General features: G+C 42.0%; 1 protein-coding gene across 47 annotated transcripts in view; it reads left to right on the top strand.

The window, feature by feature from the left end:
- The window catches only part of fbf1 (Fas binding factor 1), a 48,492-nt gene that overhangs the window by 19,251 nt on the left and 10,717 nt on the right, over positions 1 to 18,524 (top strand). For 31 of the 47 annotated variants that reach the window (XR_012400735.1, XR_012400736.1, XR_012400737.1 and 28 more), the window contains 11 exons: positions 2,324 to 2,427; positions 2,746 to 2,856; positions 4,531 to 4,631; positions 4,910 to 5,116; positions 7,539 to 7,646; positions 8,273 to 8,412; positions 9,058 to 9,176; positions 11,714 to 11,836; positions 12,076 to 12,261; positions 15,060 to 15,236; positions 16,810 to 16,947. Coding sequence is in view for 29 of the 47 variants with exons in the window: in XM_073943947.1 (XP_073800048.1) it covers positions 2,324 to 2,427; positions 2,746 to 2,856; positions 4,531 to 4,631; positions 4,910 to 5,116; positions 7,539 to 7,646; positions 8,273 to 8,412; positions 9,058 to 9,176; positions 11,714 to 11,836; positions 12,076 to 12,261; positions 15,060 to 15,236; positions 16,810 to 16,947 (1,514 nt within the window). In the remaining 18 variants the exon portion in view is untranslated. The remainder of the gene's footprint in view (positions 1 to 2,323; positions 2,428 to 2,745; positions 2,857 to 4,530; positions 4,632 to 4,909; positions 5,117 to 7,538; positions 7,647 to 8,272; positions 8,413 to 9,057; positions 9,177 to 11,713; positions 11,837 to 12,075; positions 12,262 to 15,059; positions 15,237 to 16,809; positions 16,948 to 18,524) is intronic. The other 16 variants (XR_012400748.1, XR_012400749.1, XR_012400753.1 and 13 more) reach the window with 1 other exon arrangement.

Below are 18,524 nucleotides of genomic sequence, written 5' to 3' on the forward strand. Positions count from 1 at the left end.
GATTACATTGAATTAAATCATTTGATGGACTGGGTTTAAGGATGGATTGGGGATGGGTTTGGATTGAATTTGATTGCGGATGGATTGGATTGGAGATGACATTGGGGATAGATGGCTGGATGCATGGATGGGATTAGATTAGGGATGGATGGAATAGGATTGGGGATGTGTCACGGCCTGGCTCAAAGGCAATGAAAAATTAAAGGGAGGACATACACAGAATGGTTTGGTACCGAAAAAATATTTATGTAAACATTAAAGAATAATCAAGTGCTCACTTTAGGTCAGCAAAATCAAATATTAACCAAAGCTTAAAAGAAACAAAACAAAAGCATGGCTCTCCACAAGCCAACACTGTTGGCTTTTTATAGAGGGGAAACCAGGTGTCCCAATTGAGCAGATGAGTCTCTGTCCTTCCTGCTTTCGGCCGATCAGTGGGTTGGTCAAAGAGACTCATCACAGGATGGGATTGGATTAGGGATGAATAGAATAGGATTAGGGATGGATTGGATTGGGGATGGGATGGATGGATTGGGTTGGGGATGGATTGAATTGAGGATAGATTGACTGGGTTGGGGATGGATAGAATGGGATTGGATTGGGATGGATTGGATTGGAATACGTTTGGATTGATTTTGATTGAGGATGGATTGGATTTCATTGGGTATGGATTAGATTGGGGATGGGATTGGATTGAATTTGATTGAGGATGGATTGGGGATAGGTGTGATGGCCAGTGTGCTGGCCACACATTGAGAGTGAGGCATGCACACACACATACACACACACACACACATTATACATATTAATTTAAGATTATTTATTGGTCACAATTTCAGTTATTGTGTTTATACATTTCGTTTCATTCATATCTGATTTAAATAAGACGCACACACTTTTTCAGTTTCTCATTACCTTTCTTTATTATTCACAGTACATTTATTACTATTTTGGGTGCACACAAAATCAGTTATCTGTACTGTATGTTTTGTTAATTTAGTTTTCTTTTGAGTTTAAGTTACCGTGCTGCAGTGCCGACGAGGAACAGAGTTTCCGGGTGTGGTCTGCCCAAGTAAAGGTCCGACGTGCCGCAAGAGGCCGTCTTTTGGTTCCGCCTGCCGATACCATTGGCTTAATGGCTTGGAGGGAGAGCTCATGTTTAGTTTAGGTTCAATAATGATTTACAATGTTTGTTTATTCAGATTTATATTTAGTTTTGCCTTATTTATATTTTATTTAACTTATATTTAGATTTGTATTTAGATGTTAGGCTTAGTTTATTGTATTTGTAAATTGTATGTTTTTGTCTCCCCCTTCTTGTTTAATGTGGACTAGTCCCTGTGCTATAAATGTGGTCTGTCTTGTCATTTCATGAAGTTCTGTTTTTGGTTTAGACATGATTTGTTTGGTTTGAACTCAGTTTGTTTTCCTTGTTTAGTTTATTGTTCTTTCAATTGATTTAATTATTTAATTAATTTATTTTGAACTTTTTGTGAACCTTTTTGACTTTATTAAAAATAATTATTTTTGAAAATCTTCTTTTTTGTATGCCCCTTACTGTACGTGCAGGCTCGGTCCCTCACAATAGGATTGGATTTGGAATGGCATTGGGAATGGATCGATGGGATTGGATTAGGGATGGATTGGATTGGGGATGGGTTGACTGGGATGGAGATAGATAGATGGGATTGGATTAGGGATGGATTGGATTGGGAATGGGATTGGATTGGGGATGGATGGGTGGATGGATGGGATTGGATTAGGGATGGATGGAATAGGATTGGATTAGGGATGACTGGAATAGGATTAGGGATGGATTGGATTGGGGATGGATTGATTGGGTTGGGGATGGATAGAAGGGATTGAATTGGGGATGGATTATTTGGAATGGGGTGGATTAATTGGGTTGGGGATAGATGGATGGATAGGATTGGGATTAGGGATGGATGGAATGGGATTGAAATAAGGATGAATTGATCAGGTTGAGGATGGCATTGGGGATGGATAGATGGGGTTGGATTGGGGATGGATGGATAGGATTAGGGAGGGATGGAATGGGATTTGGATAGATGGGGTTGGATTGGAAATGGATGGGGTTTAAAAACAAAATATTATACTTGTGAATTGTAGTTAAAAAATCTAATGAACCAACATCTATACTGATTAAAGAGCAATAATGTTCTAAAACAAGAAAATGAATGCATTATATGTAATTAAACACGTAATGTGTCATGTGTGTTTAAGACCTGCTCATATCAGTCATGAAAACTGTAAATATCAATTTGAATGATTTTACATGTTTATAATAGAGTTGTTTTTTCAGTGTTTCAGTCACAGAAGACAACAGTGGATGGAGCTGTACCTGTGACACAAACACACACACCTCTGTCAGCGGACACACTACAGCAGATCCTCATTCAGCAACAGGTCAAACACACACACTTGATGTTTTTTGTGAACTGTGGGGACACTTCATACGTTTCCATTGTTTTCATTCAGCACAAACTGTATTTTCTATTGTTAAAACTATCCATAAACACAACCCTCACAGGAGACTGTGCTGCTTTAATTTCTGAGAATAAAATCATTCTGTATGATTTAAAAGCTTTATGATAGTTGGGCATGTGAACAAAGTCACCTACATGTGTATTACTCCCCTTATAATACAAGTGTGTACTAATGTCACAAAAACATGCATAATGTTCACAAGAACAGACTTATAACTGGGGCTCTGTGTGTGTGTAGTTGTCTCAGTCTCATCTTTGGGGTTTGAGCGGCTCTGAGAGACTCAGAGACACGGAGCATCATGGAGACACAGCAACACTGCAGAAGCGCATTATTCAGCTGGAGGCACAGGTACGCACGCACACGCACACACACACACACACGCACACACACACACACGCACACACACACGCACGCACACACACCACACCCCACACACACACACACACACACACACACACACACACACACGCACACACACACACACACACACACACCCCACACACACACAAAATAATTAAGTTACACACAAACACACACACACACACACACACAAAATAATCAAATAAGTTACACACACACGCACGCATCCATGCATACACACACAAATAATCAAACACACACACAATCAAACAAGATACACACACACACACATGCACATACACAATAAAATAAACACACACACACACACACAATAATTAAATAAGTTACACACACACGCATCCATGCAAACACACACAAATAATCAAACACACACAATCAAACAAGATACACACACACATACACAATAAAATATACAAACACACACACACACACACACACACACACACAAATAATCAAGTTACACACACACACACACAATCAAACAAGAGAAACACACACACACACACACACACACACACACACAATCAAAGATAAACCCACACACACACAGACAAATAATTAAGTTAAACACAAATTAATAAAATAATTTACACACACACAAAATCAGACAAGAGACAGAAACACACAGGCAAATCAAATTATACACAAATTATATACACACACACACAATCAAACAAGATGCACACACACATGCACAAACACACACACAATCAAACAAGAGAAACACACACACACACACACAATCAAAGATAAACCCCCACACACACACACACACACACACACACACAGACAAATAGTCAAGTTAAACACAAATTAATAAAATAATTTACACACACACAAAATCAGACAAGATACACACACACAAACACACAGGCAAATCAAATTATACACAAATTATATACACACACACACAAATCAAACAAGATACACACACATGCCCAACACAAATAATCAAACAAGTTCCACACTCACTCTCACACACACACACACACACACACACACACACACACACACACACACACAATCAAAAATCCATACAAACACGCACAGACAAATCAAATTATACACAATTTATATACACACACAAAAATAATCAAGCAAGTTATATACACACACACAAACAAACACACACACACACACACACACACACAATCAAACAAGAAACACACACATGCATGAACATATATGCCCAATCAAACAAGTTACATACACACACACACACACACACACAATCAAACCAGATACACACATGCATGAATATTACATACACAAACACAATCAAACAAAATACACACACACATACACAATAGCACAAACACACAATCAAACAAGATACACACACACACACACACACATGCAAAAATCAAACCAGTTAGATACAAAAACACGCACATGCACAAAATTAAACAAGACACACACACACACAAATCAAACACTGTTACACAATGAAAGCCTAGTTCCATGATGAAGGGAGTTTCAGTCTTAAACATTCACGATAGCGACGAGCAGTTTCTGTTTTAGCGTTTTATTTTATTTTTTGCGTCATCGTGTGTGAACAACAGCTTAAAATCCTGACAGATACCAGAGACATGTGCCGACTCCTTCATCTGAGTGTGTGTGTGTGTGTGTGTGTGTGTTCAGGTGAGGAGTTTACAGCTGGAGAGAGACCAGAATCAGCTGCTGCTAGAGAGTGTTCAGCAGAGACACAAACAAGACACTGAGCTGATGGAGAACATGCACAGGTGACACACACACACACACACACACACACACACACACACACACACACACTCTCACTCACTCACAGACACACTCAGAGACTCGCCCACATTCAATCACAAGCACACAGACACACACATGCTTGCTCGCTCACACACTTATGCATTCGAATGCACACACAAGCTCACACACTCTTACTATCACACACACTCACTCATAAATACACACACTCACAATCGCACACACGTCTAATTATATATGGATGGAAACAGAGCTAAAGCAATGTGTCGTCGTGTCTCAGAACTCGTGTGAAGCTGCTGGAGGAATCGGCCGCTCAGCGAGAGCAGCGCTCGCGGCAGGAGAACGAGGACCTGGCGGAGAGGCTGGCTGTGGTCACTCGTCTGGCGGAGCAGGAGAGAGCAGAGCTACAGGCGCAGCACCAGCGCAGACTCCTGCAGAGCCAACAGGACCGAGACCGAGAGGTGGAGAGACTGCGAGAGCTGCAGAGGTCACACATACATACACACCCCTCTATATATTTTTCCCCAATTTCTCTTTAAGGCGGGAAGATTTTGTTCAACATATTTCTAATCATAATAGTTTTAATAACTCGTCTCTAATAACTGATTTATTTTATTATTGTCATGATGATAGCACATAATATTAGGGTGCTTTCACACCTACCTTATTTAGTTCGGACTAGAGTTCGTTTCCCCTTTTGGTGCGGTTCGTTTGGGCAGGTGAGAATGCAGCAATCGTACTCGAGTGCGCACCAAAAGCGGACCAAATAAGCGTATCAAGACCTGCTTGAAGAGGTGGTCTCGGTACGCTTTCAAACGAACCCTGGAGCGGTTCGTTTGTGGTGAGAATATGATCCGTACTAAAACAAGTCTAATCGCAAAAAGTACTGCGCCTTTTGGACTAATTGAGCTGCCGTACGCCGATGCGCTGTGCATTATGGGATATGGAGGAAAATTATTTGTTGACAGCGCTTTAACAACACAGAGAGAGAGAGAGGGGGAAACATTACCTGATGTATTGTTGGTAATATTTCCGCAAGATGACCATGTCACAGTTTAGCTAAATTAATTCACGTCTCCTCCTGAAGTGACGAGCGATGCATTAAAACTAGGGATGTAACGGTATTGTAAATACCGTCATACCGCAATACTAATTTTTTTCGATATTACCGTAGTCGCATGACTCTGTAAAACTATAGGTCTTCTGAGAAAATTTGCTCAGGCGAATGAAGCGAACGGGAGGTAGCGAAAACTACAATTCCCATCAGCCCATGCTTGACCATCATCCCTTGCGGTCTGTTGTCGCTACAGATCCAGTAATGCGGAAATGGAGTGTGCTGCTAGAAGCGGGGATGAAAAAGAGCTGGAAAACCCTAAAGCGGGTGTTGTCGCCGTCCGCGTACTGAATAGCGGTGTTGTGGCGCGAGTTCTTATCAGCTGTGTTGTCGCGCGCGTACTGAATAGCGGTGTTGTCAGCACACTGTTCAGATTGATGCAGACATGAGACCTCTATCTTACTCATGGTTTGTCCTCTCAAGTGAGGGAAAGACAATGCACAACGTTACCCACTGCTGTCAACCTGGGCCAAGTCATATCTCTCTTGTCCCAGAAACCTCAGTCCCAAATGAGAGGGTTTTTTTCTGTTGCAGGGGACATTGTAAATACCCAGAGATACCAGCTTTTACCAGATTATATTTAAATGATAATTTTCCTTTAAACCCATCTCTATCTAAGTGAGTGAGTGATTAAATGTTGAATGTGATGAGTTTTCAACAATACTAAATTGAAACTTTATTTTTTTACATGTTTTAATATTTTTTTGTTATTAAAATTGAAGTTCCTGTTTCAAAGCTTACAGATAGATGGCTAATTTGTATGTCATTGACACTTTTGGCACTTTTTTGGAGTATTTTCATAAGTTTTGTTTTTTCCTGTAAATGATTCAATAAATACCGTACCGTGACATTCATACCGAGGTATTACCGTACCGTGAAATTCTGATACCGTTACATCCCTAATTAAAACACAATTTTCCAGCCGCGGCCGCGCTTCATTTTCGTAATGTATAGTTTGTCTAAAGCAGGGATACAATCAGCCAGCGCAGTCGTCCCTCCAGAGTAAAAGGTTTTGTTTACCTGCGGGTGTTCACTGGCATTTTCCCGAACGTGAATTCTGACCAATCAATAAGCAGTTTAGGAAATATGTTCAACAACATCTGGCCAATGAGAGATGTGGATTTTGTCAGATGACTGCATTTTGGTTCGTTTCAACTGGTTCGGACCAAAGCCAGCAGTGTGGTGTGAAAATGACTCAAAGACGGCAAAAGATGCAACAATGTATCATTTATTGCGCTTGGTCCGGACCAAATGAAGCGAACTACAGATGTGAAAGCACCCTGAGACTAGATATTCTTCAAGATACTAGTATTTAGCTTAAACTGAGGCTTAACTAGGTTACTTAGGGTAAAGTTAGGGTAATTAGGCAAGTCATTGTACGACAGTGGTTTAGTCTGTAGACAATCCAAAACAAATATGGCTTTATATTGAGCTTAAAATGATTTTAAAAATTAAAAACTGCTCTTCTTCTAGCCAAAATAAAACAAATAAGACTTTCTCCAGAAGAAAAAATATTATAGGAAATACTGTGAAAAATTCCTGAGTCTGTTCAACATTATTTGGGAAAAATATGAAAAAGAAACCATCTTATAATCATGTCATTATTACACACGTTAATTAAAGGTAATGATCACAGGAATGCAGTTAATAACAAAAAATCTATTATTATTATTAGCTTTTAATTTAGAAAACAGAAAGAAAGACTAGCTCACGACTCATTTACGCGTGTCTGTAAATGTTGTTTTGGGTTAAAATAGAGAAATAAACTCTAGTGTCGTTGATGTTGTTGCGTTAGGAAGTCCATCCTGGAGATGAAGAGAGATCATGAGGATCAGATCCAGCGTCTGAAGAAGCTGAAGGACGAGGAGATCGATGCTGTGACCAGTGCAACATCACAGACCAGGTGCTACACACACACACACACACACACACACACACACACACACACACACACACACACACACACACACACACAGAATATGGAGACCGAGACACAGTCAGACAGAGAAGCTCGTCTTGAGTGTGTGTTCATGTTTGAAGTTTACATGTAAATTGTTTGGGTGTGTCTGTGTGTTAAAGTGTGTGTATGGTGTGTGTGTGTGTGTACAAACTGTATCAAGTAAATGGTATGTCTGTGTGTGCATGATGTGAGATAATGTGTGTGTGTGCATGTGTTTGTGTGTTAATGTGTGCTTATGGTGCGTGTGTGTTAATACGTGTATGGTGTGTCTGTGTGTTCATGTATGTATATAATGTGTTTGTGTGTATGTTATTGTGTGTTTTTGATGTGTGTTTATGTACATAGTGTGTGATGTGTGGATGACGTGTGTATGTTAACATGTGGATAAAGTGTGTGCTTGTGTATTAGTATGTGTGATTTTGTGTGTGTGTGTATGGTTTGTCTGTGTGCATGGTGTACGTTAACGTGTGGATGAAGTGTGTGTGTGTTTCTGTGTTCATCATGTGTGTATATTGTGTATGTTAATGCGTGTGTGTGTGTGTGTGTGTGTGTATGGTGTGTGTGTGCAGGTCTCTGACAGCAGTGATCGAGCAGATGGAGCGCTTCTCCCTCAGGTTGGGTGATCTGTCGACCCGTGTGGAGAGTTCACACGAGAACACAACACAGGGGCTGGAGATCGGAGCCCGACAGAGAGACGAGCAGCTCAGAGGTACGCATGTACACACAATCTCTGCTAACAGCACTTGATACTGACATTTCCCCAAGTGTGCTTCTAAACTCCTCATTCACTATTATGCCAGTTAAAGGTCCCGTGAAATGCTTTACATGTGCATTTTTATTTGATGTTTGACCTAATCTCAACTGAAACATTAAAAAAGGGTGGAGCATAGAGTAGCCCCGCCCCCCTATACAGCCAATAGATTTCTCAGCTCTGCCAGTGAGAGTGGTTGAGCTCAAGCGCATCAAATGAAGAGCCAGTGAGAAGGGGGCGGGGCATGTCAGACACTAGAGAGCATCTGATTGGTCAGAAGATTTTATGAGAAACTGACTAATGAGGTGACGTCAAAAAAAACATTGATCTAATAAAGCAATTGAGGCATTTACATGCCTGACAACTTTGATTAAAATCAGTGTACACCCTTTGGGTTAATATGATTATGCTTACTGCAACTAATTATTTAGTTAGAAACATTGTTTACACGAGATAAAGTTTAAAATCGCAATATTGCCAAAACCCCATTATAATTGCATTAAGATGGAAAATGTAAACATACCCAATGTGATTATTGCAGATGTGCACATTACAGTGCCGATGCTGAAAGGATATAATTGTGTGTGTGTGTGTGTGTTTCAGTGCTTCAGGATCGCCTGACGCAGCAGCAGAGAGAAATGACTGAGGAGAGATCCAGACTCAAAGAGGTGATCGGCAGGATGGACACACAGCTGGCGGAGCAGCAGAGACAGCTGGAGAAGGTCAGCACTGTGCATTATTATGGGGCATCTACACCCGACGACATTAGACATATATAGACGTGTGAACATTGAGTTTACTTGCTTCACAACAGTTATGGCCGGTGCTTCTGTCTGCCTGGGGACACCTGTTTCATTGCTAAATGACTAATATGGGTTTTATTGAGAGATTAGCTGTGCTTTTTGTGCTTTAGGAAGGCTGAAAAACAGCATTGATTGCATTGATTGACCTCATGTACAAAGACTTGTGTACGGACAAAGATGTAAAAGTGCGTACGCAGTAAAAAAATCAGATGTATGAAACACTGCGAACGCGGAATCCCACGCATATTCTCTTTGTACATGTGAATTAACTTGAAACTGAGCGCAACATGCACAAGTGCAAAACCCCTCCCCCCAATAATTATGGTAATGACTCTTTGGTATGGTAATGACGCTTTGGCAAAACCAAACGACAAAGCAGTGGCAAAAGCAAGAAGAGAAACTTCACAGAATGTGAATTGGATGTACTCCCATCAGAGGTAGACCGGAGAAAAACTGCGTTCTCTGGAATTAATAATAAAAGAAAAAATAAGAGTGTGAGTTTAGCTGATGCGGTTAACGCAGTGGGGTCTGAACATCGCACTGTGAGTGAATTAAAAAAGAATTGGTCTGATGTAAAGGTGTACAATTTTGTAGTGTCTATTTAGGCTAAGTGTAAATAGCACACCTCGTTGGAATGTTGAGCATCACAAATTATTGGCACATTTATTAAAATGTTTCAGATTGACGTATGCAAATGCGTCTTCAGATGGCGCCTTTATAGCAATATGCGTGCAGTCGATCCATTCGATTACATTGGGAAAACCGACGATCCCTGCAAATTGCACTCTAATGTTTGGATTGTCAACTTCATGGTATGGAAACCTTATATACCTGCTAGACATGCGGATTGTCCCTTTCTATACAGCTGCCATTGAATGGCTCAAACATGCTTTGTAGTGTGCAATTTAACACAATTGTCTCTAGGAGTCGCCAATGAAAATAAAACGAACACTCACAAGTAACACATGTACGGTAGACATGAAGTTGGCATGGACCAACGCACAGTCACGTTATTTTCATTGTTAGTAAATCCAAACGTAAGCATGAAATCTGGCGTACGCAAAATTTTTGTGTTTACGCAGCGTTAATACATGAGCACCAGAACCTTTCAGAGATGCAGCAGCTCTGTGAGTTCATCAACTCCTCCAGAAGCTGCTACTGGATGACGGATGCTTTAGGGGGCGATCATACCGTACGCTCTTTTGAATGGTTGACCCACAGCTGCGAGCGTTTTGCATGCTGCTTATGCGCCTTGCGAGCTATTGTTGGTGTTGGCAGGAGGACTTGCCACCAATAACAGACGCTACGTCATAATTACATCCATGCAAGAGCAATAACTTGAATGGTTAACGCGGAGCGAATGTCCGACAGTGTTAAGATTGTTCTACTTGAGTGAATCACATATCAAACGCTCAAAACGCTCAATTTACACCATGAAATTCGCTTGATTTGTATCATTAGCTTTGCTTCATTTGCACAAAAAACGACGCAGGATGTCTATTCGCATCTTTGCATTGACGTAACATGTAAATCACTCACGCTTGGTGCTTCATTTACGTCTGGTGTGAACGTACCATCATACTAGATTCTCAATAGTTATGTATTATGTATAAAATACGTATGCCGCCAAACAGTCAAAAACGGCATGACAGATGAGCAGACACATATGAATGCGGATGTAAGTTTATGGATGTGAATGTATTCACTGATGGTCGAGGTAATTCGAAAGTTATTGTTCTTAGGATAACATATCCTGTAATGTTGTGACCGACCAATCAGAATCAAGTATTCCAGACAGCTGTTTATTATGTTAGGGATACAGTACATCCAGGAGGTCGTTATCGCAAATTATTGAACGACTGTCTGGAATACTTGATTCTGATTGTTCATTCGCGATATTCCAAAGTATGTAATTCCTAGATAACAACCGCTAAATAACACAAACCTATCCGAAAAGTGACGATCACATTGACCATCAGTGAATACATTTGCATCCAGAAACTTACATTCACATTCACACATGTCTGCTTGTCTGTCACACTGAGGTTTTTGACTGTTTGACAGCATCTTGGGGCTGAATAACGTGCAGGTTAGTGTTATTGTCCATAATTTCTATCAGCTTTACTTTTAAATTACAAAACTTATCAATTATTACAACTCAGAACAATGTTTCGCATTTTATTTTTAGATTTTATGGCAAGTAGTTGTGTGATAAGTGGAATAAAGTACATTCAGTTGGGTTGTTTTCACAGAATAAATACTTCAGTCTTTGTGTCAGGCTGCTGATAAACCTGTCAGGCTTTATTCTGAGATAACAACCTCTTGGATGTACTTCATCTCTAACCTATTGTGTATGGTCATAATAGTCTCAGTTTGATTCCATCATGAGTGTAGCTTTCTATTGATAACAGCATGAAGATGGTGAGGTTACACTGTTTGTCTGTGTTGTTGTTCAGGAGCGCTGGAGAGTGATGGCGGAGCAAGCTAAAGCTGAATCCTCTCTGAGAGGCCTGGAGGAGGAGCGACGGACCATGATGCAACACTTCAGCATGGAGCGAGAGGAGCTGGAGAGGGCAAAGGTCAGACACTTCAGCTTGTATTCATTATTTTATCAGGAGAGCACTTTTAAACTCAGCAAAAGTGACAGTAAAGATGTTTATACACTCTAGAATATGCTGGGTTGTTGTAACCTAATGTCACATATGGACAAACCTAACAGTGGGTTAATGTTTAAAATTTCAACTACCACTTGAAATGTTTCATAGAGACTTTAAATAAATAGTAAAGATGCGTGTTTCTCTCTGTGTGCGTGTTATAGAGCGCTCTGCTGGAGGAGCAGCAGTCCGTCATGCAGCACTGTGCTGAGGAGCGCAGGAAACTGGCGTCTGAGTGGAGCCGCCTCCACACGCAGGAGAAACAGCGGCAGGAGAGAGTGGAGAGAGAAACTGCTCGAGCGCTGGAGAGAGACACGCACCGAGAGGACACCATCATCAGCCTGGCACAGGTCAACACACACCACCATAACAACAACAACTACCTAAAACCACTACAAACACAACAAAACAGCACCACAACAACAACTAACACACAACAATTACCACAACAACTACAAAAAACTACTACTACCATCACACTAACTACAACAAAAACAACTACCACAACAAACACACCACAACAACGACTACCACAACAAACACACAACAACAAACACACCACAACAACGACTACCACAACAAACACACAACAACAAACACACCACAACAACTAACACACCACAATTACCACAACAACTACCAAAACCACAATAAACACACCACCACAACAACAAACACATCACCACAACACTACCACAACACTAACTACCTCAACAAACACACCACAACAACAGCAAACACACCACCATCACAACAACAACAACTACCACAACACTAACTACCTCAACAAACACACCACCTCAATAAGAACTACCACAACAACAACTACCACAACAAACAAACCACAACAACTACCACAACAAACGCCACAACAACATCAAACACACCACCACCAAAACAACAAACACATCACCACCACAACAACAACTACCACAACACTAACTACCACAACAACAAACACACCACCACCACTACAACAAACACACCACCACCACTACAACAAACACACCACCACCACAACAACAACTACCACAACACTAACTACCACAACAACAAACACACCACCACCACAACAACAAACACACCACCACCACTACAACAAACACACCACCACCACTACAACAAACACACCACCACCACTACAACAAACACACCACCACCACTACAACAAACACACCACCACCACTACAACAAACACACCACCACCACTACAACAAACACACCACCACCACAACAACAAACACACCACCACCACAACAACAAACACACCACCACCACAACAAACACACCACCACCACAACAACAACTACCACAACAACAAACACACCACCACCACAACAACAAACACACCACCACCACTACAACAAACACACCACCACCACAACAAACACACCACCACCACTACAACAAACACACCACCACCACAACAACAAACACACCACCACCACAACAACAAACACACCACCACCACAACAACAACTACCACAACAACAAACATACCACCACCACAACAACAAACACACCACCACCACTACAACAAACACACCACCACCACTACAACAAACACACCACCACCACTACAACAAACACACCACCACCACAACAACAAACACACCACCACCACTACAACAAACACAACGCCACCACAACAACAAACACACCACCACCACTACAACAAACACACCACCACCACAACAACAAACACACCACCACCACTACAACAAACACAACGCCACCACAACAACAAACACACCACCACCACTACAACAAACACACCACCACCACAACAACAAACACACCACCACCACTACAACAAACACACCACCACCACAACAACAAACACACCACCACCACAACAACAAACACACCACCACCACAACAACAACTACCACAACAACAAACATACCACCACCACAACAACAAACACACCACCACCACTACAACAAACACACCACCACCACAACAACAAACACACCACCACCACTACAACAAACACACCACCACCACAACAACAAACACACCACCACCACTACAACAAACACAACGCCACCACAACAACAAACACACCACCACCACTACAACAAACACACCACCACCACAACAACAAACACACCACCACCACAACAACAAACACACCACCACCACTACAACAAACACACCACCACCACCACAACAACAAACACACCACCACCACAACAAACACACCACAACCATAACAACAACAAAACACAACAACTACCACAACACTAACTACCACAACAACAAACACACCACCACCACAACAGCAACTACCACAACAACAACAAAAACACCACCACCACAACAACAAACACACCACCACCACAACAGCAAAAACACCACCACCACAACAACAACTACCACAACAACAACAAACACACCACCACCACATCAACAAACACACCACCATAACAACAAAAAACACACCACCACCACAACAACAAACACACCACCACCACAACAACAACTACCACAACACTAACTACCACAACAACAAACACACCACCACCACAACAACTACCACATTAACTACCTCAACAAACACACCACAACAACACTACCTACCACAACAACACTACCTACCACAACAACTAATACCACAATAAACACACCACAACACAAACTACCAAAACAAACACACCACAACAACAACTAACACAACAAACTCACCACAATAAACTTACCAAAAAACTACTACCACAACTGCCACAACACTAACTGCAACAACAAAAACAACTACAACACAACAAACACACCACAACAGTAACTACCACAGCAACTACTACCACAATAAACAAACCACAACAACAACAAACACACCACAACAGTAACTACCACAGCAACTACTACCACAATAAACAAACCACAACAACAACAAACACACCACCACAACAACAACTACTATCACAACACTAACTACCTCAACAAACACACCACCACCACAATAACAACTGCCACTACAAATCACAGTGCGCGCACACACACACACACACACACACACTACCACACCTCACACAATTTTTTTTGTCTCAGTGGAAAATTAAGAATGATCATAAATAATATCATCAAATCGCAATCGCTACCAGAGAATACTGTGATATAATTGTACGTCCCCATCATCTTTATACAGGAGCAGGCAGACCTAAAGCTGCGCACAGGAGAGCTGAAGCAGAAGGAGGACTCGCTGCAAAGAGACAGAGACGCTCTGGACAGAGACAGACTCCAGCTGGAGAGAGAGAAGGAGAAGCTGAGCAGCACCGCTCTGACACTCAAAACACGAGCACACGAGGTGGAGGCTTTCAGTAAGGTAAACACCTCCAAAACACCCAAAAGTGTCTCAATAATATTGAGATCGGGTGACTGTGCAGGCCATGGGAGATGTTCAACTTCACTTTCATGTTAATCAGACCGCTCTGTACCAGTCTTGCTGTGTGTACTGGTGCATTATCATCCTGATACACGGCACCGCCTTCAGAATGTTTGACCCATTGGGTGCACATGGTCCTCCAGAATGGTTCGGTAGACCTTGGCAGTCACGTGCGCATATAACACAAGTCTGGGCCTAGGGAAGGCCATGACATTGCAGCCCAAATCATCACTGATCCACCTCCATGCTTCACTCTGGGCATGCAGCAGTTTGAGTGAGATGCTTCTTTGGGGCTTCTCCACACTGTAACTCTCCCAGATGTGGCAAAGACAGTGGACTTATCAGAGAACAATACGTTTTACATTGTCCACAGCACAATACTTTCGATGCTGGCACCATTGAAACCGACATTTGGCATTGGCGTGAGTGACCAAACGTTTGGCTATTGCAGCCTGGCCAACCTGTGGAGCTCCCAACCAACAGTTTTAATGGAAACAGGAGAGTTGAGCTGCATATTTGGTTCCGCAGTGAGTTGGGCAGATGTGGTTTTAAGTATTTTGGATACAATCTGGGTTAGCATCCGGACATCCCTTTCAGACAGCTTCCTCTAGCGTCCACAGTTACTCCTGTTGGATGTGGTTCTTCTTCTTGGGTGGTTTACTGTAGAGATCTGCGCGGGACTAAATTTTGAATCCCGCTCCCGCCTGTACCCGTCAGGTTTTAGCCCGAACCCGACCACTCCCACTTACATTCAGCATTTGTTGTCCCGCTGCCCGCCCCGCCCCGTTTTCTACCCGCCACGCCCGATCCCGCTAAAGAGCGGGGGGAGAACAAAACCGAAAACCACCCAGCTATACAGAGTCCAGACAGCCTATAACAAGCTGTCTGTATATATAAACACACACACACACACACACACACACACACACACACACACACACACAGCAACAAACAAGCTAAACACAGCATCGCGCTATTTCATTTACACATACATACGCGTGCTCGCTCGGGAGTCGGGGGCGATGTTGCTAGACGGCCCGCTCCCGTCCCAAATTAAACGAGTTACCGACCACTCCCGAGATTTATTCGGAAATTTATTCCCGCGCCGCAGAAATCTGGTCAGGTCTCGCGGCTCCCGCAGACCTCTAGTTTACTGACATTTCTTTGAATGCATCGCAAAGACTTGCCGTCTTGGTCACAGATGCTCCAGCAAGACGGACACCTCTTTCGACTCCGATATGTCACCCAAATCCTAGTGTGCATTACAATATTTTAAGCAAAACTGTGCTGTTACTCTGCTAAACTACAACTCGTGGAATGAAGACTGGCCACCACGCTGCTCACATATAACCCTAAAACCTCCAACACTAAATTGTCCAGTGTTTCAGTGTCACTGCATAACCCCTGTAAACATTCCCTGACATTCTATGTCTGGAATAGAGCTTTTTAAGTTCCATGATATTCTAGCTATTCATTGACTCATGGGGACTCTGTTTGATGTGTCCCGCTTCAGCTGGCGTCTGAGCGCTTCGAGGAGGGAGAGCGAGCGCTGAGAGAGGCCAGACAGGTGGAGGCCGAACACCAGACACGACTGCGCAACATACACGCACAGATGGAGAGACTGCGGCAGCAAGAGCACAGCCTACAGCAGGTCAGACAGACACTGCTAATCACACAACAGGCCAAACACTGCGAATCACAAACACAAACCAGACAACAGGTCAAACAAAAACACCCAATTCTGATTCTAGACAGAATCTGTTAAAAATTAAAGAGCTTTCACAATTTAAAGTTACAAACGAGACTGTGGAGAAGATTACTGCTTCATGTCAAGCCTTCCTTTAAACCAAGGGTGGCCAACCCTGTTCCTGGAGAGCCACCTTCCTGCAGATTTCAGTTGCTACCCATATCAAACACACCTGCCTGTAATTATCACGTGGTGTTCAGGTCCTAATTAATTGGTTCAGGTGTGTTTGATATGGGTAGCATCTGGAATCTGCAGGAAGGTGGCTCTCCAGGAACAGGGTTGGCCACCCCTGCTTTAAATGTTTATTAAAATTATATTAGCTTTGTTCCAAATCGCATACTTATGCACTATTCTACGCCATTTTGTAGTATAAATAGTCTAAGTAGTGTGTTCACACTGAAAACTCTAAAAATATTAAGTGCACTTTAATTACCCGGATGATGCTGTGGTATTCTTACAGTAATAAATCAGATGAGACAGGAATCGCGGCTTTACTTCACTTACTACCCGCTTCACTTCTGTTTTCCAACCGTTACATAGAAGTTTCTTCTTTCAACATAAGTCACAGTACTGAATTACATGTGAACACAACAGATGCACTCATTCAGCCGCTAAAATAAAGTGTGGACTGATGGACACTTCACGCACTCAACGAACCGCAGGTTTGCTTATGTAGCGGAAGGGGCGGAGCTATCGGACGCACATGTTGGATAACTTTATTTATTTTGGATGATGAAAGCAAAATTCTCCTACGAGAGTGATTATAGCGCCTCCCGATGGCGAATACTCACGGCAGGTATTACTTGATAATTTGGTCGTTTATTTCACTGTTTTCGCAACCGTCAAACGTCATCAGAGAAACGGTTTGAATTTCCGCTTAGTAAAAAAACATTAGTGTGCCATTTGGGACGCCTCTACATACATATACTATCCTGTTGAGTGTGTAAGTGCATAAGTACATAGTGCATAGTGTGCCATTTGGGACGCAGCTAATGACTATCATGGAAACAATTGGTTATACCATGGGAAATAATTCTAAGACAGTACATGGAAGTTATGAAAGTCATAACTTTCTGTAAAAATAAAAGTAGCGCAGGAATCCAGTGCTAGTTTAAGTTTCACAATGTTGACTCATTTGAAAATGCTGAGGAAATGACTACAGTTGCTAAATTTACTGTTTGATTAGACTGATTACACGTCATAAGCTCAATATATTTTGTTCAGATGTGCTAGCAGCACACTAAGGACACCTGCTGGTTACAAGGGATAATGCGCAATTAAAAGCATCAACTAAAAATAAACAGATGATTATCGTTTGTCTGTGTGGACACTAGGTTGGACAGACTAGTCGACTAGTCCAATGTTGCATAGCTTTTGCAACGTGTCAAACAACATGTCTATATTTTTCTTTCGAATAAACAGCAAATTGCATCATGTTGCAAAACATTTGCGTCTTGTTTCACTGATGACGTCACTTGCAA

The sequence above is a fragment of the Danio rerio genome, chromosome 3, assembly GCF_049306965.1.
Source record: "Danio rerio strain Tuebingen ecotype United States chromosome 3, GRCz12tu, whole genome shotgun sequence".
In the NCBI taxonomy this organism is placed as follows: Eukaryota; Metazoa; Chordata; class Actinopteri; order Cypriniformes; family Danionidae; genus Danio; species Danio rerio.